The following is a 23,832-nucleotide window of genomic DNA, read 5'->3' as shown; positions in this document are numbered from 1 at the left end:
TCAATACACCTACAAAGTAAAGCCAAGACTCTACTCCACTGCACTCTGTTCTGGTGTCATCTTACACACAGCTGGCTGGCTGGTGACACTCCTGATCCTGCCATGCACCAGTGGAGTGGACCTTCCTGCACCTCCTCGGGCTCAACTTTCTTCTTCCTCACTCCTCCTTTTCCTGCCTGACACTGAGCCCTTTCAGCCTGGGAGCTTCCTTGCTTTCTTCTCTGTCCCTCTACATTTACTGATAGGAGGAGCCCAGTTGGATTCTAAGCACTAGAACCATGGGGAGGAGACTCCAGCTCACCATGTACAATGAGGACACGCAGGTAAACAGGTCATGACAGATGACCATGACAGGGAAGCCGAGGATTGCAGAGAACACAGAACTCCGGGGGGAGGGAGTGGGCCAGGGGCTCCTTAGCTGCTTCTCACGACACAGGAAGATGAGACTCACGCTCCTTTTCCCTTCTTAGAACAGGGTTCATGATGCTCTTGTTGCAGGGGGCGGATATGAGGGTTGCTGGAGACAGGGCCTGCAGGAGTGCAGGGCTGCTGCCATCACAATGCATGGTGCCCCATGGACCCCCCCACACCTGGCTCTGCTCCAGGTAAGGAAGAGCTCAGGACTGCACCACGAGAAACTTTCCCACTGCCATGTCTCTGTCGTCTTGCCCACGTGGTAACCGTTCCCTTCTTCTGATCACAGTGGTTCAATTTTCCTTTAGCAAGCCAGCTTTCCCCTTCTTTTGGTCTATGTGGTCAGGAGTGAAGCTGATTATCCCCCACCCCTGGCTCAATGAATAGGGGCACATGACTCAGGGACTCAGATGCATGAACAAAAACTGGGATCTACTCCATCATCTGCCAGGCCCAGTACAGACTCCTTGTTCAAAAGCGAGGGAGGATTTCAAGATGGAGACAATAGACAACAGAGCATAAAAATAGGTTGCCCTGACCCTGACTTATTTCAACATCTACCAGATTGAAAGAGGAAGAAGGATTCCAATAGTTGGCTCAGTGCCGAGAGCCAAGAGGTCTAGAGATGTCCACTGAATCCAAAGACACCCACCGAGCTCCAGCATTGGTATGACACGGGGACCCACATCAGGATACAGAGTCCAAACAAGTCCAGTGAGCAACAGAGACCAACAGGTAAAGAGATCTCAGTGGCATGTTGCTTTGCTTCACAGCTGACTCATTCTAAGCCCAGAGATTTAAGAATGAGTCCCTCAAGGTCACACCACAATTTCATGAACCAGGTCCTCCAGCCACAGTCCCATCACAGTCAACTCCCCTGGCTTCACAGAAATACATTCCAGCCTGGCAAGAGCTCAGCAACCCTTTAGAAACAGATACGATTAGGTTTGCAGTCTGGGTTATTGAGCTTATCATGTGCCACACACCATTCTCAGGGATTCACGTATCACAATTCATTTCATCCTCAAAATTACTCGAGGAAGTAGGGATTATCTTTATCTTAAAGGTGCGGACATGGAGGCTCTGAAATGTTACACCAGGGTCACCTCTAGTAAGTGGAAGGACTATGATTTAAGCCCTGGTGGCTAGCTCCAGAGCCTGGGTCTCTGCCAGCATCTGCACTGCATGGCTGTGGCCATGAGCCCTGGCTGAAGTGTCAGTGGGGACAACAGAAGAGTGGTAGGACTGGCTCCTCGTGACCCTGCATTGTTGGGCACTGTCCTCCTCTGGACTTACGGGGTTATCCTGGCAGGTGGCATCTCCGTCAGGTTGTGAATCTGGCAGGTGAGTTCCAGGGCTAGTGACAGGAAAGTTGGCTCAAGAGGACTCCAGGCATCACCCCCTTTCCCTGGAAGTCCAGGGTAGCTGGACTCCTCTAGTGGACGTCAGGAGCTCGTCAGGAGCAAGGGTCCAGCTCCCTTCCGTGGCTCTTCTCTCCTCACCATTGCTTTATCTTCAGGCTGATGGCAAAGTCCAGGGTCACCTCTACCAGGGACCGAAACCTGCACAAAATTAGGAAGCAAGAAGGGGCTGAGAAGGACACTTACAGGTGGAAATGTCTCATTCATTTTACAGATGAGCAAACTGAAGTGCAGAGAGTCAGGTCACTTGCCCAGGGTCACAGCTTGCTCAAAGGAAGCCCCTGATTCAGCTCTAGAGACTGTTCGCCCCACCACATCCCTAGTGGAAAGGAAGAAGGAAACTGGGGACCTGGTTTTTGCTTGGGCAGCACCATTAGCCCAAGGTGTGTTCTGAGACAGTTTCCTTCCCTCTCTGAGCCTCAGTTTCCCCCCTAAGTGTAGGAATCCCTTCTGGGCCTCACCTGGGGGGCTCACCTGCCTCTGAGGTCCTGACGTGAGCAGCTACTGGTGGAAGGGCCAGCTGGTGCAGGAGTAAGACCCCCAGGCTTTGGAATTGAGTTGGTACTGGGCTCAGATCCTTCCTCTGTCCCTGATTGGTGAGACCCTGTCCAAGCCCCTTAGTCACATATGTTGTAGATGATGATGCCTCTCCACACACTTCACACCCAGAGCACATGCATCCCAGGCTGATCACTTGGTTTAGGAAGATGCCTGCCTCAGGTTAGTTCCTTTTCCTGTTCTCTTTACAAGGAAGGTAGCTTCATTCTCCAATCACATGGTAGAGGGAAAAGAACTAAGCTCTATCCTGCCAGGGTCATGTCCAATCCTTTTTAGATACTCTATGAAGGGAGGGGAGGGAGAGAAGAGAGAAAGAGGGCACACAGGCTAGAGGGGGTGTCTGGCGGGGAGTGTTCTGCATTTCTTGGGCTTTGCTGCCCCCTCGTGGCACTGTGAGGTAGAAAGCATTGTTCCTAATTGCAACCCTGGAACACAGGAGCAGGAGAGGCCCCAGCACATTCTAACTCAGCAGTGCTAAGGGGAAATTGTAGTCCAGAGTCTAATGTGCTTTCTGGCCCGCGACGATCAGCCACATTAGGGAAACATCGAGCTAGTCCAACTCCCTCATTAGACAGATAGGAGCATTATGATCCTGAGTAAATGTTCTTCTCTGAGGATAGCAGCCAGGGTGGGGGTAGGGACTCAGGTTTCCATCACCCAATGCTGTTTACACCATGATATCTTCCTGAAGCCATCTCACTTGGAGCCAAGCTCCAGAGACACCTGGACTTACCTGCCAATTGAGGGGGGGCCCATCTGCTGCTACTGTGTCAGGTGGTCCTCCAACCCCTGGATTCCAGTGGTGAGGGGTGCTCACTATCTCATGGAGTAGCCCCTTCCTATGACTTTTCCTATGAGGCCCAGATGCACTTCTTTTCATCTCCCAGTGGACCTGATTCTGTCCTCACCTCACCTGCAGCTCCATTCTGTGACACCTGCAGAGATTGTGCAGGTAGGGCAGTCAGAGCTGGGGAGGAGATTGAGCGAGGGTTTCATGGTGTCCAGCACACCGGCTCCCTCACTCCCGCAACACAGGTGCAGTTAGCTTTGCTTTACTTAAGAGGGAATTGAGGCTTAAAGGGGAAGTGTTAACTTGTCTAAGCTCACACATCAGTTAGGGTTAAGGTTGACAGACACTGTGTTCTTACTTTATGGATTCAAGGACTGACACTCTGAGAACCCTAACAGCAAGTTAGTGATGGAGTTGGGGGTCAAAGCTTCAATCAGTTTACTCTTACACTAGTGCTGCCTGCTCCCCCTGGCTTTCACTGGGTATGGATGGCTGATTCGGTAGCGTAGTTTTTTTTTTTTGTTTGTTTGTTTTTTTTTTTTTTTTTTTTTTGGTGGGGGGTGGTATTGGAGATTGAAGTCAGGGGAGCTCAACCACTGAGCCACATCCCCAGTCCTATTTTGTATTTTATTTAGAGACAAGGTTTCATTGAGTTGCTTAGCACCTCGCTTTTGCTGAGGCTGGCTTTGAACTTGAGATCTTCCTGCCTCAGCCTAGGAGCCTCTGGGATTAGAGGCGTGTGCCACCACATCTGGCTCTGGTTTAGTTTTTACTTTTTAAAAACTTCTTTCTTATGAAGTGTAACAAAAATATAAGCTCAATGATCTATGCAAAGCAAATACATGTGTGATCATTACCTATTTTAGTTCATTCCAGCTGTGATAACAATTTCCCATAAACTGGGAGAATCACAAACAATAGAAACTAATTTCTTAGAGTTTTAGAGGCTAGGAAGTCCCAGGTCAGGGCACACCAATAGATTTGGTGTCTGGTGAGGACTGGCTCTCTGCTGCATAGATGACATCTTCTCTTTGGGTCCTTTAAGGATGAAAGGGGAAAATGAGCTCTCTGGTTTAGGGGCACTAATCTCATTCATGAGGGTGACACTCTCAGGATCTAATCACTTCTCAAGAGCCCCAGCTTCTAATATTATCATAATGGGGATTGTGGTGGGATATAAACTTTCCAGCCATAACATCCATTTATAAAAATGAGACATCCTATTTGGGTTTGACAGCAACTGAAGCCTTTTCTAGCCCTCCAAACTGCTGCTCTTTCTCTGCTGCTTCTCTTTATATTTCTCTGACTTATCTGCACACCCACTTGTAGGGACCGTTGTAACTTTTAAACACAAATGCATCCGTCATCTTTGTGTATCTGGCTGCTTTCACTCAGCATTAACTCAATATTATCCACAAACATTTCTGCTGCAGAATGACATTGACACATCTTGATTCTGTCATTCTATTGTCAGTGGATGGGTCAGTTGTTTTCAGTTTTTTTGTTGTGAATAGTGCTGCTAAGGACATTGCTATACATATTCCTGGTGCACACATGTCTGCTGGATTTATAACTGGAGTAGCTTCTGAAGACCACCATAACTAAGTACCACAAATTTGGTGACTTAAAACAACATAATGTTTTTCACAATCCTGGAGGCTGGAGGTCTGAGTCCAAGGTGTCAGCAGGGCTGAGCTCCTCCTGGGGCTCTGTGTAGAATCCTCTCTTGTCACTCCTTGCTTGGTGCTCCTTGGCTTGCCTGTACCAAACTCCTGAGTCTCCACCCTCATATCCAATTCTCTAGTATCTGTATGTTGTCATCTTACAAGGACACCAGTCAAAGAGGATTGCGGGCCCACCTTACTCTAGCAGGATCTCTTAATTATATCTGCAATGAACCTATTTCTGAATGAGGTCATCACATTCTGAGGTGCTGGGGCTTAGGACTTCAACATATCTTTTTTTTGGCGGGGGGGCACAATTCAATCCCTAACACTAAGAGGAATTGCTGAGTTGTCCTATCAAGCAGATCCGGAGAAAAGACTTGGGAGCAGAGAGTTAATTTGTTCTGTGATGTCAGGAAGCACAACTGAGGGGGTGGGGGGGCCTGGGACTAGGGGAGGCCAATGAGGTGCTTGTGGGCAATGTCTAGGGAGCATTCACTGTTGGGGCCACCCTAGGTGCCTCAATTGCCCTGTTATTGTACCAGCTCTAAAGGAGCAGAGAAACCATGATGAGGAGGGGAGAAGAGTGGCAATAGTTTCCCTAATTCTTGGGTGCAGCTGGGGCTCCCTGCACCCAAGGTGGAGCACAACTGGAAGAGTCAACAGGTCTGCCACCGTCTGCTCTCTTGTCACTCCTTGCTTGGTGCTTCTTGGCTTTCCAGTACTAAACTCCTTTCTGAGTCTCCACCCTCACATCCAGTTCTCTAGTATCTGTACATTGTGTCATCTTACAAGGACACCAGTCAAATAGGATTGAGGGCCCACCTTACTCTAGCGGGATCTCTTAATTTTATATGAGGTCATCACATTCTGAATCTTTGGGGTTACAATCTCTAAAAGAAGGCTCAAAATGTAAAGTTATTGGAAAAAGCTATGGTTTCTTGTGGGAGGCTGACATAGCATGTGACCAGCATTTGCCTCCCCTTTTGATGGGTGTGGCACTGTCGGTCACGCTGTGATCTGGTTGCTTAGGTAACCACAGATATTAGCCCCGATCTTTAGGGTTGAGAAAATGCAAATGTGTCTTCATGCATGGGCGTGCCTTCCTATATCCCCAGAGGTCGAGCAATGCTCACCTGTTCCTTTGTGATATTACCCCTTGCCCTGTTTGGGATAGAATGTTCTATGGAAATGCCCTTTGTGTGTCCCCTTCTCTTACTCTGCCCTTGGTTGTGGCCTACCCAGGTGTCAGTCAACCTGCTGACAGCAGACATCATGAAGCTAGACCCAGCCCCCTAAACCTGACCCCTTGCCTCATTTGAATAGCTTCTCCTCAATAAAAGGGGTCACCACGTGCTCCCTCTCCCACTTTCTTTGGACCGTTAAGGTCAGAGGAGCCGCCACAGCAACCCCAAAGAAAAAAGTAAATTTCTGTCTCTCGTGTGGTTCTTTTGCGTAGCCCAGTTCCCTCGGAGTGGCCCCAGAGTGTTTTAGTTGCATGCAATGCAGCAGTTTCTACTGCTACACCTGGACCCAAGGCCGGAATTGATATCCATCTTTTCCTTTCTCAGTGCTCCTTTCCATGTCATGCTCCTCCTCATCCAGCCCATCCATTGCTTGCCTCAGGGATGACTGGATCTTCATGCCAGAAGTGGGCAGCAGGTTTACCTTTCTCTCGTTGGGCTGTTTCAGCCTGCTCATAGGTATCACCAAGCAGGGAAATAAATACCAAGAAGTACCCTGGAGAGTCCTCCAAGTTCTTCCAGGTCCCCCGCCATCCCTCTTTCCATTAGGTAGCAGCAGCCTTGGTGCCTCAGAATACCCAGGAGCATCACCCCTGCCAGCATAACCACCCTTTTCTTATTCTGCTGGCTGTGGGCGTCAGCAGTCCCACGAGATCAGGCAGCAGTTGTAGTTTTAAAATCAGTGATAGAAGAGTAGAGGGGTCGTCCTCCTGCCTGCTCTGCCACACACATTCCAGGGACCAGCACCTCTAACTTTGCTGAGACTTAAGTCACAGAAGTGAGAAGCAGAAATCACCCAGTGGGTGGCTGGGTCTGTATCTACTCCTAGGTTCCCAGATGCACACATTCTAGCTTTGGGGCACCTGGCAAAGAAGAATGGCTGATGGTTAAAAATTTATACTGTTTCTGGGAGGGTAAAGTGCTCCAACTCAGGTCTTTCCCAAATTGGTGGTTTTGTTGAGTCTTTAAAAGGACAATCCAACCTCCAGCTTTATCATAGGAACCGGTTGATCCTATTGTCCTGTGTCGTCTGTCACATCTCCTCCATAAAACAGGTCCTTTGGTCTCAGACATTATTCACAGTCCCACGTAGTAAAGCAAGTGGGTGTTGGATTTATCCGGGGGATGTCTACCCTGTTGTCTCAGATCTTGTTCCAATACCACACTGTCTTGATTAATGACCTTTGTAAGTCTTGGTATCTGGAGAAAGGCCTTTCTTCATGTTCTTCTTCATTGCTATGCCTCACCTTCTGCTTTTCCCTATACATTTTGGAATCGTGTCAATTCCACTAAAAAAATAAAAAATAAAACAACTAAATTGGATTTTTGAGTGGGATTGTGTCAAATCTGTGGTCTATCTTGGAGAAACCGACAACTTTACATCATGTTGTTAAATTTATAAACATAATTTTCCTTTGTTCATTACTTTCTTGCAGCTGTGTTTTACAAATTTATAAATTTTATAAATTTCCTATATTGTATTTTTTCCTAAGTATTTAACATTTTTGTTCTTAGCTGGTATTATTAAAATTTTTAAAACTTTGACTACATATATTCAATTGATTTTTGTGTACTAATTCTAAAAACCTGTTAAGCTTATTATTTCTAATAATTTACCTGTGAATTCTATTGGATTATCTTTAGAGTGTTACTCATGAATAAAGACAGTCTACTTTTTTTCCTTTTCAATCCTCCTAAATTATTTTTCTCCCCTGCATTGATTAGAATCTCTACCACTATGTTAAGTGATAAGAGGAAGCTTTTTTTTTTTTTTTTTTTTTTTTTTGGCACTAGGGATTGAACCCAGGGGTACTTTGCTACTGAGTTACATCCCCAGATCTTTTGATTTTTTAAAAATTTTGATGCAGAGTCTCACTAAATTGCTTAGGGCCTCATGAAGTTGCTGAGGCTGGCTTTGAACTTGTGATCCTCCTGCCTACTGAGTCTCTGGAATCACAGGCATGTGCCACGGAGCCCAGTGAGGTGGCATCTTTTTCTATCTTCTAATCTAAAACAGAAACCACTCACCATTTAACTATTATATATGTTACTTCTTATAGTTTTGGATTTTTAAAAACTTTTTAAAAATATATTTTTCAATATCTTTATTTATTTATTTTTATGTGGTGCCGAGGATCCAACCCAGTGCCTCCCAGTGCAAGGCAAGTGCTCTACCACTGAGCCTTAGCCCCAACCCCTGTAGTTCTGGCTTTTAAATATACCTTGTAAATATTTAACATACACTGTTTGCAGGATTGTGGAAAATCCTGAGGCAAAGTGCCCAGCCAACATGGCTGGATTCTTTTTTTTTTTTTTTTGAAAGAGAGAGAGAGAGAGAGAATTTTAATATTTATTTATTTATTTTTTAGTTCTCGGCGGACACAACATCTTTGTTTGTATGTGGTGCTGAGGATCGAACCCGGGCCGCACGCATGCCAGGCGAGCGCGCTACCGCTTGAGCCACATCCCCAGCCCTGGATTCTTGATCCACATAAATCATGAGAAAATGTTTCTAGTCTTAAGTTGGTAAATTTTGGTGCTCTTTGTTACAGGAGCAATAGATGACATGTACAGAAGGGCTGGGTGATCCTCCTCTCAAAGTCCAACCTAGATGGATGGTAGTTCTGTAAGCAGAAATGTCATAGATTTTTAGAATCAAATAAACTGAGAATTCCATTTCTACCATATAGCAAGGTATTTAATATTACTCAGGCTCAGTTTTCTCCACTGTAATGTGGAGCTAAAAATATCCCCCTCACAGGTGTTGTGATTGCATGTGATAAAGTGAAACTTACAGTGCAATGTCTGGCAAGTTCTCGTCCTTCCCTTCTATTTAAAGTCATCTGGCCCACCATACACTTGTATGATGGTCCCCTTTCCTAGGAAACAGCAGAATTTATTGTGTTGCAATGCTATCACATATTTGACATGGAAAATCTTGAAATTCAAGACTTCTCATTGCCAAACCAGGTACCATCTTCCAATCACTATTTTCTTTTTCTTTTTGTGGATAAACGTTAAAAACTGCCCATGCTAAACATCTGGATTCTTTATATCCCCACTGGCTGGGTCATCATCGAGCATAAAGGGTTAGACATTCCATGTCGTCAGCAGTTGAACCAGCTGTATAGGATTGATTTCACCAAGAGTTCACATGACTCTGCTTCCAACCAGGCCTTTAAAATTTTTGTTGTTGCTCTTAAAAGTGAATGTTAAGGTATGATGTCATCTCCCACCAAATGTGTCTGCTGTGAATGACCACTGCAATGTGGAAGAGGCCCCCAAGACAGCCTGTTGAGGCAGGATTTGGCACCAGAAGGTGGGGCTGGTTCCAGTCCTCTCACCTTTTACCTACAGGTTCCTTGTCAAGTCGTGAGTCTGTTTTTATCATTTGTAAAATGAGAGTAAGAAAACCTCCCCCCAAGGTCATTTTGCAAATTATTTTGGAGTATTTGGAAAACATTTGGCAATTAGTAGGTACTCAGTGCATTTAAAAAAATTAAAAAATAAAAACCTCTCTTATGCTAAGGGGTCAAGTGGGGGCCAGATGGACACTGACACTGCTTGCTCCTCTGAGTATGGTCCTGGGAGCAGACCACTGACACCCCCAGGAGTGTTAGAAGTTGAAAATCTGATATAGCATCTCATCCAAAGGACAAAAAATAGCAAATGCTGGCAAGGAGGTGAAGAAAGAGAATTCTTATGTACTGTTGGTTGAAATGTAAATTAGTGCAGCTATTATGGAAAACAGTATGGAGGTTCCTTAACAATTAAAAATAGACTACCGTGTGATCCAACAATTCCACTAATGTGCATCCAAAGGAAATGAAATCAGTATTCCAAGGAGATACTTGTATGCCCATAATTACCACAGCACTATTCATAATAGCTAGGATATAGTCTCTTGACAATGAATGGATAAGGAACACGTGATGGAGTGCTCTTGGGCCATAAAGAAGGAGAGTCTGGCATTTGCAGCAAGACAGGTGGGACTGGAGGAAATAAGAGAGTCAAGCCAGGCCCAGGAAGACAGATACTGCATGTTTTCACTTATATGTAGAAGATAAAAAGTTGATCTCAGAGTTGAAGAGCGCATACTAGTAATTACTAGGGGCCTGGGACGAGCAACAGGGAGGAGGGGTAGAGGAAGGTGAGATTAACAATTACCAACACATTTAGGTAGAGTAAATTCTAGTGTTCTACAACACAGCAGAGTGACTAGCTTATATTTAATGTGTGTTTTAAAAAGAACTGGAATAGTTTGAAGTTTCCCAGTGCAAAAAGAATGGTCAAGGTTTAAAGAGACAAATGCTCATCATCCTGATTTGATCATACACATTTGTACACATGTAGCAAAGTAGCATGCTGCATAAACATGCGTAATTAAAAAATTTTTGAATGAAAAAAAATAAAGAAAAGAAATTGAGAATCTGGAGGGTGCTGTTGGACCTTCTGAATCAGCACCCATATTTCTACAAGATCCTCCTTATTCATAAGGACTGACAGGATTTGAACTCTGCATTTCTAACAAGTGCCACGTGAGCTGTGATAACTGTGATAACTGTGATTGAAAAATTGAAAAGAGATGGCATGATGATAACATCCTGGCAAAGATGGGCTTGCAAATCAATGTTTTGGATTTTCCCTGTGTTTGCTGCCTCTAGAGAAGATCGACTTGCTCTTGGCATGCAGTTGAACTCCAAGGAGATCTTGCTCTAGCACAGATGAGCCAAACCACTAATCTGAATAAATAAGCATCAATTTTATTGAATCATGAATAATTTAAGACTGGTACAATCATCAGCTTTATTCTCTATGACGTGGGGCATGATCTCCAGCAGATCATTGGCAAATCCAAAAACCTCATGACAAATGAAAATTAAATAGGGAGGGGGGAAGGAGGAGGGAAGGGAGGGTGGAAACATACCGTACACAAAATACTCAATTCCTAGTTTTCTCTTTAAAAATGGCTAGAAAAAATTCATCAAAATGCAGCACTTTAATCAATTATTTACAATTTCTATGTTACAATGAAAAAATGTACATCTTATAGAACATATTTCATAAACTGCTCCACTGGAAACAATTAGGTCAAAACAGCAAACCTTCCTTTGAATATCCACAAAGTTGGATTATTATTTTTTCCTTTTGAAATAGATTTCACCACAATCAAATTTGAATACACAGAATTTTGAAGTTTAAGCATTAAACAATAAAATTTAAAATGTCCCCAAGATAAGACAAGAGTCTAGGCAAGTCTTGTTCCTTGTCCCACCCCACCCCATTCCCAACCTTAAATTAAAAGGTTTATTCCCATCTCATTTATGGCCTGTATAATTCTTGGCAGTTTGGGAAGAAAACTTTTGGCTTCCATTGGTAACTCAACATAAATGTTGCATAGAATTTCATACATTTCAAAATTAGCCTAACTGTAGAAAAAGGCAAAATGGAAGCATTTTAGACAGAGCCCTAAATGAGTACAAAGTCACTTTGTCAAAGGTGAGTGACACTGATGTAAAAATATGGCCAAAATAAGAACGGTGCATATTAGACAACCCTGCTTCCCACAGTGTTAGGAAGGACACTGAGTTGTGAATCACACAAGGGTTCGCTACGTGGAATCACTGCTCACTCATCAGGCAGCACCAGGCACAGAGGTCTTGGTTTTGAGCCTGGACCCAGTGGGAGGGAAGTCTAGGACAGGGGGGAAAAAAAGAGAAGAGAGGGTGTCACTGAAGACAAAAATGTTTCAAACAGTATTGGCAGGTGTCTACTCACAGGGTGACTGGGAAAACTGCCCACGAGAAGGTCAAGTTAACCTCCTCCCAAATTCACAGTATGAGAGTGTAAGGTCATTGCTGGGAGATAAATCGTCTGAGAAGGGCCACCCTTCAGGTTTACCAGAAGGCTGAGGGTTTGGCCCCCTGGACACAGGCTAAACATACGGATTCAAAATCTTACCCCAAACAAAAAACAACAAGACACACAACACCCAGATGACTAACGAAGGCTGAGCAGAACAGAGTCTGAGTTTAACTGGGACTGAAGCACAGAGTTGAAAGGTTTTCTATTCACCAGTTAATGGGGCACAGTCCTTTCAAAGAGGAAGAAGATGGTGTCATTCCAAGTGATGTGAGCAGTTTCAGGTCAAGAAACTAAAAAACACAAACCTTCGGAAAGAGAAATGCAAAAGATGGAATAAAAACCCTGATCATTAACAAGGATGCCCTCGCTGAGGCCTGATAAAAGATTTTCTTCAATAAAACAAACAAACCAAAAAAACCTGAAAGACACACTACACTCAAAGAAAATCCCAGTGCGCCAAAGAGGTGGCAGGCTGGGTTTCTCAGGGCGTGTGCCAGCAACGCCGTGTGGACTGGTGGGAACTCTTGCCTTTTCCTGCAGGAGCAGAGCACCGTCCAGCCAGGTTGTCAGTTGGAGACTGACAATGAACCTAAAAAATGGATGATTTTTATTTTCTTTTTCCCATGGTCAAGCATCCACACAGATGAGTCTTTTAGATGAGAAAAGTCACAGCGAGTTGAGTTCTCCTAACAAACACATGACTTCATAGCCCTGTTTGCTTTGATGGGGAAATCAAAACCAAACAAAAACCCCAGGCAGGCACGACACGACACTCAGGTGAATGAACTCGGTTAGTACAAACCCAGTAAGGCATCACTTTGGGAAGGGCAGCACCGAGAGGTCAGGCACGGCTCCACCGGGCGGAGGATGGGGCTGGGCTCCTGGGAGGCAGTGGCCGCCCCGCCCTGGCTGAGCCGCACCAAGTTGGTTCTGAGGAAAGTGCAAGTCTTCTGTGAGGTGACCTCCCCACCCCAGCTGGGCTGGGGCCGGGTGCTCGAGGCGTTGAAGCACATCTTCAACCCTCAAAGACGAAAAGGGAAGGCAAGGTCCAAGGCTCGCCCCACACGAGGAGGACCGGTCCTCGTCCATCTTCAAGGACACGGTACCGCCAGCTGCAGCAGGAGGAGGGGAGCGTGTGGAACTGTGAAGATGGACAACGAAAAACCCAAACCCAGCGGGACCAACCAAAACTCAACCCCCGGGGCTTGTCCTGTCACCAAAGGATTGATTCTGACCCAGAGGGAGGGAGAAAAATCTTCAAAAGGAATGAGTCGGAAAGGGAGAGATTCATCCTCATTTTAGAGGGATTGCCCGTTCTCCAAAATAGAGCAATTCTCACGTATACACAGTGTTTGCAGGAAACAAAACAAAACAGAACAAAAAAACAACAAACCTGATTCATTAGAAAGGAAACGGACACATGCGGTTCTGCATTTACAGCCACACCTGCTGGTTCGCATTCTCGCTCCCTCACTCACTCTTGCAGACAATCGGGGGCTGATGGACCCAAAGTGGAGGGCTGAAGTGGAACAGGCAAAATACCTCTCAGGGAAGGAGAGCACCATTTAAAAACAGAAAAGCACGCGTTTTCTCCTAAGGGTTCCCTATGCCAGAGCTCTGCAGTGTTTTGAGGGTGACCAAAGCAAGTGCCCCATTTAGCACCAGTTAGTTCTTCTGTGGCGGGCTGGATGGGAGGGCAGGTGGGTGCAGCTGTGGCATGGGCGGCGAGACCCACTCTGGAGGGCCTGTGCTGAGAAGAAGCCATGCTATCTATATTTCCAACTTTGTTCCAGTCTCTTCTGTCTCTGGGCAGCTCATGGCAGGATGCTGTTTGGTTTCAGAGCTTCCAGTGGGTTCTTCTGAAAACTATTCATTTCAACGGTGACAATCCTTTCCCGAGAAGCATCTTCAGTGTCTTAGGGAGGTCACAGCAACAAGGCAAAACAAGAATTAGAGTACGACAGAAGGTAGTGCAGTTCTCACCATGGAAGGAAGTGATCCCAGGCGGCTGGCCTGGGATGCTTGCACCCAGGTCGAGGCTGAGGGTGGAAGGGTCTCAGTATTTCTGCAGCTCACAGCTGCGGCCGGGGGGCTGGCTCAGGAAGTTATCTTCAGGATGACATGGAGGATGTAGGAGGATGGGTTGAGGAGGAGAGCTGGCTTCAGGCTGGACCCCTGTCACAGAGTGGACTCCAAGGACGAGTCTAGGATGTCATCGTGATGGCTGTTGCTGTTGGAGTCGCTGTCGTAGCTCTGTGGACTGGAGTAGTTGGCTGCCTCCTGCAGCCTCATCAGCATGTTCATCTGGGGAGACAGCAGAGAGGTATAAGCAGCTGTTGGCCTAGTCAGCTGCCCACCTGGCCTCTTGGAAGCTCACGCCATCTCCTCTGGACTCACCCTGACTGCAGCTCACAACAGAAGCAGTGGACAAGAGCATGGAGTCTGGGCCAGGCTTCCACGTTCAACTCCCAGCTTCTGCCCTGACTAGCTACATGACCTTGGGTAAGTTACTTAACCTTTTGGTGCCTATTTCTTTATCGGTCAGATGTGTGTATAATAGCACCTGCTCTATAATGTTATGGTACCCATTGAGTTATGTAGAGTATGCAGAGCAATGAAAACAAAATACAAGGTCCTCTATAAGATCACGTTTATATATTTTTATTTGGGAGAGGCATGCCTTACCAGGCATAGCGCATGGCCAGGGTCAAGATGCCATTCCAGTACCCTTGCTCTTGAAATGCACAGTAGCATCACTGACATCTAAAATGCATGCCCCATCCCACTCCCTCTGATGGGACCGAAAGCCTATTCTGAACTCTGGATAAAGTTAGCCTGGAACCAGCTGTGCTCCAGCCACCCCTCTGCAGGGCACAGGGGTGAGGCCAGCTATGAGCAGAGCCCCAGATAGTGGAGCATGCTGCAGGAACCTTGAGGCAATAATATAAAGTGCCTGAGCCACCCCTCCCTCATCTATCTGCTGTGGCAGGTACAGCAGCACCTATCTCAGAGGGCCAAAGCAAGGAATGACACATGTATGAACCCCTTAGGAATGGGCTGTCCAGGCATGCAGGAAGTGATCACGGATTTGATCTGTTGCATCTTTACCCAAACAAAGGGGAGGAGCTTATATATCCTCCCTGCTTTATCTTATAAATTCTCCCTGCTATACATTCTATTGACCCTTGGGGAATGGAGAGGGGGAATCAGAAACTTTTATTTTACTTATAACTATAATTTATGTGCTCTATACTTCACAGATTAAGTTAGGAGACAGGGCATCTTTGGGCTAAGGCCAGGTGTGCTGGGTGAAAGCCAGTTCCCTTTCAGGATGCTGTGCAGCTTCCCTGGGGAGCCAGGCCACTGGCACCATCAGTTGGTGTCTGTCTGCAGAGCTATAACCAGAGAAGAGGTGGAGCTGTCACAACAGCCAGCCAGTGGCAGCTGGGATTCGCTACTCATTTGTCAAACATTCCTGGTGTTACCATGGCACATGGTTCTGGAATAAAAGTAAGTTAGTTCATGCTTATGGAGTTCTCAGTCTCATGAGGGAGAGCACGAGGAAGCAGGAAAGCTATCATCACAGAGACCCACAGCCCTGGGCAGTGAGAATGGGACTGGGGAGAAATACCAGAGATCTACTTTGGTAAGTGGTGGTGGCTGGACTGACACAGCTCCCCAGGTCCCGGGGTTGGAGACAGGATTCTGCATGACTGTTCTGAGAAACCCAGGTCTTACCTAGGAGCCTCCTGAGTTCAGTCGGTGATACAAATGTCCCTAGCTAAGAAAAACTGGGGGTGGGCTAGCCATTATTTCCTCTAGTTAGCCTAAATTGTGTGTGTGCTTGTGTGTGTGTGGGGGGGTGGTATATACATATACCAGGGATTGCACCTCGCACATTCGAGGCAAGAGCTCTACCATTGAGCTATATGCCCCTCCCCAACCCTTTAACTTTTGAGACAGGCTCTCACTAAGTTGCTAAGGCTAGCCTCATACTTGCAATCTTCCTGCCTCAGCCTCCTGAGTTGCTGGGATTACAGGTATGTGCCACTGCCTCTGACCCTAAATCCTGTTTTTTGATTAAGATGCCAGGCATTTAACACCCCAAAAATACGACCTTGGCCTTCGGCAGTGGTTACATTACAAATGGCTGTTCAAGTATGCTTATTTCCTTCAGAAAGCCATTGTTTAACTAGGTTATCCATAGAAACAACAAACACCGACTCCTTTAAATACAGTTCCTGTTTAAATCAATGGGATCACCCCTACATTGTAGACATGGATGGCAGACAACACAAATCACTATCATTATTATCATATATATGTTTTTTCAGGATTGGGATCCTTGTGCATGCTAGGCAAGCACTCTACCACCAAGGTATAGCCCCAACCCTATTATTACTATTTTTATTTTATCTGGCAAGTCAAATGGGCAGTAAGGACAGCACAGTGAATCAGTTGTCTTTTAATCCTGTTGTAACTCATGATTTTCTTTCATTAGGTAATGCAAGTAATAATTTCTGCTGTGTTTTTCTTTTTGCCATTGCTACCAGAGAAGCTTGGAGCTAAATTTTAGGCATAACAATAGTCATTTAACTGTGGGAGGTTTTGGTATGTTTGCTTCCTCCTTGATATAAAGGGCTTTTGGTTGGCTAGGTCTAATTTGCTAAATCAGTAGTGAAACCATGCATGAGCCCTACATTGGTAGAGAATACAGAATTGTTTAGAGGTGTTACCATCACTGGTCTAGGTACTTCTGAAAGACTTCAGCAATGACAAGACTAAATACAATGCTCAAAGCTCATCTCATCAGCCAGGGGACCCATGTTCAGGCCCCTGTGTCCTCTGTGAATCCTTCCTGTCCTCAAACCTCCCCTGCCTAGGCTCCTCATTGTTTGGCTTAGTTTCTGGTTCCTTAGCATGCTCTTCCTCTGCTCAGTTTTTAGTGGGAGACATCAGAGGAACAAGATAATATGTGATAATGGTGGCATCTCAAATCAGAGTGAGAACAGTACAGTAGTGACAATAGGTATAGGATCATTTAGAGGGGAAAAAAAGAAATCAAACTGTTAACATTTTACTTTATGCTAAAAAAGTTTCAGGAGGGTTAAAGGCTTTAATGAAAACCTAGAACCACAGAACAAAATGTTGGCAAAACTGTCCCTAATCTTGGGGTGGGCTCAGCCCTCAAAGCAAGGCCAGGCCTAGTTGCCTTCACATTTCCAGGGTGCCTTGAATTACGCCCACCATAAGCTAAGTGCTCTGAATTCTGAGCTGCAGGGAGCTGAAACGCACCAGTGGGTCTCCTTCAGCATCACTGGGGGGCACCTGCTTGCTTGTGGACCCTTCTCGAGGCATGGAGTAGCCGTCAAAGCCGACATCCTCAGGCCGTAGCTGCAGCAGGGGAGGCCATTCATGCTGCTGTGGGCTGGCTGCCCATGGGTAGGTGTCCATTACCCACTTGGCAGGATCCTCCCAGGGGGCACGCCTTCCATAGAGCTGGAAATAGGCAAAGAATGATCAGTCTGGACATGGGCTGAGACCTCACTGGTAATCCCAATTCCACAGCTTTCTGAAAAAAAACTCCTACACCCAGCATTATGCCACTCCCAGAATTCCAAACTAGGGACGTGATGTGAGTAGCTTGAAGGGTAGCAGGACCTAGTGGTCAAGAGCACAGGCATTGGAATCAGTCTGACCGGTGCTTATTCTCAACTCTGCTGCTGACTCACTGGGCAACCCTCATCTCTAGGCCTTGTTGGTCCAACTTGGAAAACTGGCACTAGGGAGAAAAACAGCCTGATTTACAGTATTTGCCTGTTTCCATGGTGTAAATACTCCCACCCGGGGGCCAATTTCAAACTAGCAACATGTCACATGTCACTGAATGTGCAGTTGGAAAGAGGTGCTCAGCCAGCCAGGTGCTGAGATCAGAACAGAGTTGGGCTGTGAACTCAAAAACCCACAACTTTGCTGGAAGGTGCTGGGCCACCCAGCCCCACCCCATTTACCAGCTGGGGAAATTGGCGCCTAAAGAGCAGAGCCAATCATAGAAGATCATAGAGAGGTGATGGAACTGAACCTGGGACTCAGTTCCCTTGTCTAGGTCATTCCTTTTCCACCTCAACTGACTGATTTTGCTTTGAACTCCTGTGCATCAGCAAGAGCCATGTGCCTAGACAGACCTGAAGTGAGACTGAGCTGTGCAGCAGATGTCAGCACATCAGCCTGAGCAGGGCTCATGGTTCCCTCTAGCATGGCCCACTCCCACCATCACTTGAGCCACCCTACACTTCTGTCCAAGATGCCACAGCTCTATCCCATCTTGGACAGGCTCACCTCTGTGTTAGTGTTGCCTCTTTCTGTACTCAGAGTACCTAGAGCCTCCTATGACCTCACTGCTGTCTAGACATAATGTCTGTGCTGTAGGCACCTCCCGTCTAGTGCTCTGTCTGTTGCTATGTCTTCCTCAACCTGGAGCAAGGTTGAGTCTCAAGCATGGGAATTTAGTCTTTAGGCAATTCATAGTCTGAGTAGGAGGGGATTATGGGAAGGGGTACGTGTGCATACATATACGTGTCAGGACAAAAGAGAAAACAGAAGCAGTTAGGGATATTTACAGCCCAAGGTGGCTGTTCCAGATTAGAAACATCCTGCAGTTTCTAGAAATTTCTCCATCCAAGAACTCCCTAATGGAACTGTCCCAAGCTACACTTCACATGTGTGAGGCTAAACTGACCTCTCTTTTCTGATAGCTACTGCTCTGTCTTCTCCCTTGGCCACAGGAGGAGATGCTCAAAGCTGCAGAATCTCAAAGGATGCAGCTCAGGAAGTCCTAGAGGTCATCTGGCCCAGCAATTTTCATATATTTTCTCTTTATTCCTGACCACCCCCCCCCCCCGGCCACTGAGTGGTTTGAGGAACTCCTGGGCCTCAAAGAAACCAGACTGAAAAGTCTTCTAACTCAACTTACAATTGATAGATAGATGGGGAAGCTGAGGCCCCCAAACAGGCAACGGCCCAGGGTCTTACAGCAGGCTTGGCAATTGACAAATAGCCCCATGCTTGCCCCTCCACGGGTCCCTCTGGCACCTGTCCTGCCCTGGGCACTGAGCCTCTCAAGTTGCTCTATAAACTGTAGAGTACTTTGGCAAGTATCTCCAGTGACTGATCCAAAGGGGAACAGGACTGGAGCTGAGTCATAAGACAAATGCACATTAGGTGCAGCTAATATCATCTGTAAGAAAAGAAAATATTTTTATAAGTCTCCCTACTTACTGCTGGACATGTTCAAGTCCAGGTGATGAATGGCTGAATGAGTACTGTGGCAAGCAAAGGAACTATCATAAAGCTCCTTGGCTCCACTGCAGAGCCCTAAGGGCAGTGGCAGAGACAGTTGGACAGACAGAGAGACAGAACAATCACCTTCCCCAAGGCAGGGAAGGAGCCTGGTATCCCCACTGGGTCAGAAAGAATGGGAACAGGGAGCTAAGACAGTGTCAAGAAAAACCCGGGCTCCTCTGGCCCTCTAGGATGCATAGGGCTCCTAAAAGCACATGGGGGCACTGGTGTCCACTAGGGGGCGATACCTCATTATCTCCTGGCATGGATGTGCCTGTTAGTGGGGCTGTCTGTAAGGGGATGGTGAGGTCCAGTTACAGCAGGGACAGTTTCCCCATGACCCCACTGCCACTAATCCTGCCACCATGTGCAGCTCTCTTTCCTGGCTCACAGTATGTGGCAACCCCATCAGAACCTATTCTAGGGACTCCACCTCTCAGCTTATAACCTTAGCCCAGCACACATGGGCTCAGAGGACACCAAGAAGAGGGGAACTTACAATTATTATTTTTTAGTGGGTACCAGGGATACTTGACCACTGAGTACCAGGCACTTGACCACTGAGCCATACCCCCAGGCCTATTTTATATTTTATTTAGAGACAGGGTCTCATTGAATTGCTCAGTGCCTTGCTTTTGCTGAGGTTGGCTTTTAACTCATGATTCTCTTGCCTTAGCCTCTCAAGCCACTTGGATTACAGGCGTGCTCCACTGTGCCCTGCTACAATTATTTTTTAAGATAATGGAATCCTTTCGTCAAATAAAATTGCATGCAGAACTCTGCTATATAAAACATAACACTTTGCTCGTGAGCTATCTGAAGCTTCCTGGTAGAGATACAGGATGCCCAGGACAGCCTGAAAAAGCATGGAAATATCCATAATATTCAGTGTAGGAAGCCAACTGTGAAATGTGCATGGACTAGAATGGCATGGAAACCACTGAGTGTGAAGATCTGGTATCTGGGAACTCCCAGCAGCACCCCTGCTGATTTTGGGACACCCTAATACATGTGAACTCCCACCCAGCTCTGCCAAAAGGTCCCCCACAGTACCCGAGATGGGCATGACCTGTTAAAAACGGAGCAGCCTACCTGCCCCCACCTCTATCCTATTTTTGCAAAGAACTTTCTATCAAATCCTTTTGATCTGTTCTGACATAAATAAACCAGGGACGGGCTCCTTTCTTCATTAGAAGCTGCATCTCTCTGGTCAACTTGGCCTGTTGCTGCCCTAGCTCTGAAACCATATATCTGGTGTCCTGTGGTTATTTTCTAGTACTATTTTCTTAGCTTTTATTCCTCAGTCAGCCCCTCCCTCCCAATGGGAACCCTTTCCCTCGCCCATGCAGGATGTGTACAAGAATTCAGACAGTCCTTGCTCCAGTGCTTATTCTATCACACCCCACTGAGTGAGTTTGGTGAGATTTGGGAACTTCTGCAAGCCTTGGTTTGTCTATAAGCAGGCTCTCGTGAATATCAGCAAACTTTCCTTCAAAACCAGAGGCACAGAGAACACAGCAATTTCCCTTGTGAATTAGCAGTTTCTATAAGGTACCCTGGATTCAGCATGATAAAGAGGCCCCTGGTTTAGGACATGAGCGGGGGGCTTGCTTTTGAGGCAGCTGGTAGACTGCTAACTCTGGCTGCCTCCCTTCACTGCTCCTTATACTCTTGGAGGACTGGGCTTCATAAGACCTCACCGCCCAAGAAAATGATGACTTTTCCAGCCTTACAAGGAACTGTTTTTTTTTTTTTTATTACAATTCTTATTACACATATATACCACAATTTTTCATATCTGTTTGTATATAAAGTAGGTTGACACCCAATTCGTGTCTTCATTCATGTACTTTGGATAATGATGTCCATCAAATTCCACCATCCTTGCTAATCTCCTGCTCCCTTCCTTTCCCTCCCACCCCTTCTGCCCTATGTAGAATTAATCTATTCCTCCCATGTTCCCCCTCCCTACCCCACTATGAGTCAGCCTCATTATATCAGAGAAAACATTCAGCATTTGTTTTTTTGGGGATTGGCTAACTTCACTTAGCATTATCTTCTCCAACGTCATCCATTTACCTGCAAATGCCATGATTTTATTCTCTTTTATTGCTCAGTAAAATTCCATTGTGTTTATATACCACATTTTTTTAATCCATTCATCCACTGAAGGGCATCTAGGTTGGCTCCACAGTTTAGCTACTGAGAATTGTGCTACTATAAACACTGATGTGGCTGTTGGACAGGTAGTTCTGCAGCTATCTCTAAGTCCCTTCTACCTATGGCCTCACTTGCTTTTGGTAGGAAAGAGACCCAGTGCTCCTCTAGAATATACCCCACTAGCAACCTTGCCTAGAACAGAAGGGGAGTCCTGAGCCCACCTCCACAGCCATGCCCCAAAAGTCTTCTTTTAAGTTTAGGCCCAAAGAAGGGCTTTGACATCACCAACTACTGGTAACTAATAGGGGCCTGCTGTTGTGCAGCTCAAGGCTGGAGTGGAGATGGGCTCCCCTGCAGTTCATGCCTCCTTGGGCAAGGGAAGCCTTTACTCCACAGAATTTGCTGAGCTCTTCAGAGGATTCTGCTGTCACTCCTCTCCTCAGAAGATACACTGGATGTAAAGAAGCAACAAGCAGGAGAACTTAGAGGGGAGGTAGAAACGGAAGCCGAGGTTGCCCCTCCCCTGCTGCAATTTGGGTTTTGCAAGAAATCACGTATACTGTGGTCCCTGGAAGCTATTGCTCAAGAACAGAGGAGAGAGGTTTCTAAAATAGACTGCAGAAACCCAGTCAGTAGGAAGCATTTCCATGGACTGATAGGAGTCATGGGGTGGCTGTTTGGGTTTGTGGAACTAACAAACCCATCTGATAAGAGACTCAATTATGGCCAATCTACCCAAGATGGCAAATCTACCTAGGGAGATTCCACGGCAAAGATCTGAGATTGTCATGCTTCCTTTTATGAAAGCAATATTTGACAGAGCACTTAGCCAATGAATTGGGGCTGGCCAAAGCCTGCCCACTTTCTTGCTTCTCTCTGCCTTCACAGGGTACTTATATCTCAGCACGGTGGCTTGACTGTGCAGCACACGTGTTCCAGTTCAATCAAATACCAGTCACAAGCAGCACAAGAGCTTCCTCTCCAAGTTCTTTTTGTCAGAGTACCTCTGAGGTTTCGCTGCTGCTACACGGTATTTCATACAAAGCAGTCGAATACCCCCCCCCAAGTTTACCCAAATGTACACAAAGGACAAACACTGGCAGGAACTACTAACTTATACTGTCACACACATGCATAGGGGGACACACTGCTCCCTGGGCCTCCAGAGCCTGCAGCACTGTCTTGCATCTTGTATCTCCCCTGCCAGGTGCCTAGGAAACAAAAATGCCCTGGGGCAGAGTTGGCTGCTGGATGAGTCAGCTGTGCAGATGCTAAATGCTCACTTTGGGTGCTGGGAGCCCCGGAATTGTTCAGGCTGCCTCTAGGCTCAGCAAACAAACCACCCCAAGCTGCAATGAAATAGTATGCTCCCACTTAAGCTCTGCACTGAGAGAGCAGTAAACAGTTTGTGCTTTCTAACTGCTACTGGGCAGGAGGGACTTGTAGCCTTATCCCGATGCCAGATAGTAAGTACCTTGGGGCCCAAGAGCTAGGCGGCCTGGAATTTAGCTCAGAAGGCATAGACTCAAATTCCAGATCCTTCAGCCAGAGACAAAAAAAAAAAAAAAAAAAAAAAAAAAAATCTCAGTACTAATCCAGGGCTTGCAGATATGAGAATACTTGGCAAATTGTGAAGTGCTGCATACATGTACAATTCCACTCCTTGTGCACTAACCATGCTGAACACTTTATGGCCATGATTCCATTTAATCTTTGCATAAACTCTTTGTGACAAAAATACTATTATCATTCTCTCCTATGGATGAAGGCACAAAGGCACAGAGAGGGTAAATGACTTGCCTGGGGTCACACAGCCAGTAAGTGGCTAGACCAGGACTTGCAACCAATCTTTTCTACATTGTGCTAGACTTATGGCTACACAGGTGAGGGCTGGTCACCTCATGTCAGTCAGATTCTTAAAGGAAAAGATAAGACCAACTCATCGGGTTGCCACGATAGTCCTCCTCAACCCTGAGGGGGAGAAGGTGGTGTGCTTCTCACCTGGAGTCCTTCTCTCACGGCTTCCAGGAGATAGGGGATAATGGAGTAGTTCCACAGGTCGGTGAACCACACCCGTGAGCCGTCCACATCGATGGGGCATGACAGGAAGAGCCGGGGGCCTGGGGACCACAATGAAAATATATCAGAGCAAGCACCCCTCAGAGCAGGGATGCGGGGTTTTTGAGCCTTGACTGGGGTGATGGCAGAAGTACCAGCTGTTGGCTGACTTCCTCCTGCACCCATCAAGGACGAGGAGAGGAGGGGCTTTATGGAGAAGATGTTCTCTGGTATTATTAATACTGATTTTGAAGAATGGAAGAACACTGCATGTCCAAGAGACAGAAATGGTTGAACAAACAATGGAACACCTGCAT

At 46.3% G+C, this 23,832-nt stretch overlaps 1 protein-coding gene across 2 annotated transcripts in view; it reads right to left on the bottom strand.

Annotated features, from left to right (window-relative positions):
- Positions 1-10,899: 10,899 nt before the first annotated feature.
- Positions 10,900-23,832, bottom strand: part of Nav2 (neuron navigator 2) — a 260,239-nt gene continuing 247,306 nt past the window's right edge. The window contains exons 35-38 of one of the 2 annotated variants that reach the window (XR_013090419.1): positions 23,459-23,577; positions 17,252-17,455; positions 13,499-14,260; positions 10,900-13,068 (exon numbers count right to left, since the gene is read on the bottom strand). Coding sequence is in view for 1 of the 2 variants with exons in the window: in XM_076846985.1 (XP_076703100.1) it covers positions 14,135-14,260; positions 17,252-17,455; positions 23,459-23,577 (449 nt within the window). In the remaining variant the exon portion in view is untranslated. Of the gene's footprint in view, positions 14,261-17,251; positions 17,456-23,458; positions 23,578-23,832 lie in introns of both variants that reach the window. The other variant, XM_076846985.1, reaches the window with a different exon arrangement.

This window comes from Callospermophilus lateralis, chromosome 2 (assembly GCF_048772815.1).
Source record: "Callospermophilus lateralis isolate mCalLat2 chromosome 2, mCalLat2.hap1, whole genome shotgun sequence".
Taxonomy (NCBI): domain Eukaryota; kingdom Metazoa; phylum Chordata; class Mammalia; order Rodentia; family Sciuridae; genus Callospermophilus; species Callospermophilus lateralis.
The sequence above is the reverse complement of the archived record's forward strand: the minus strand, read 5'-3'. Positions and strand labels throughout refer to the sequence as shown.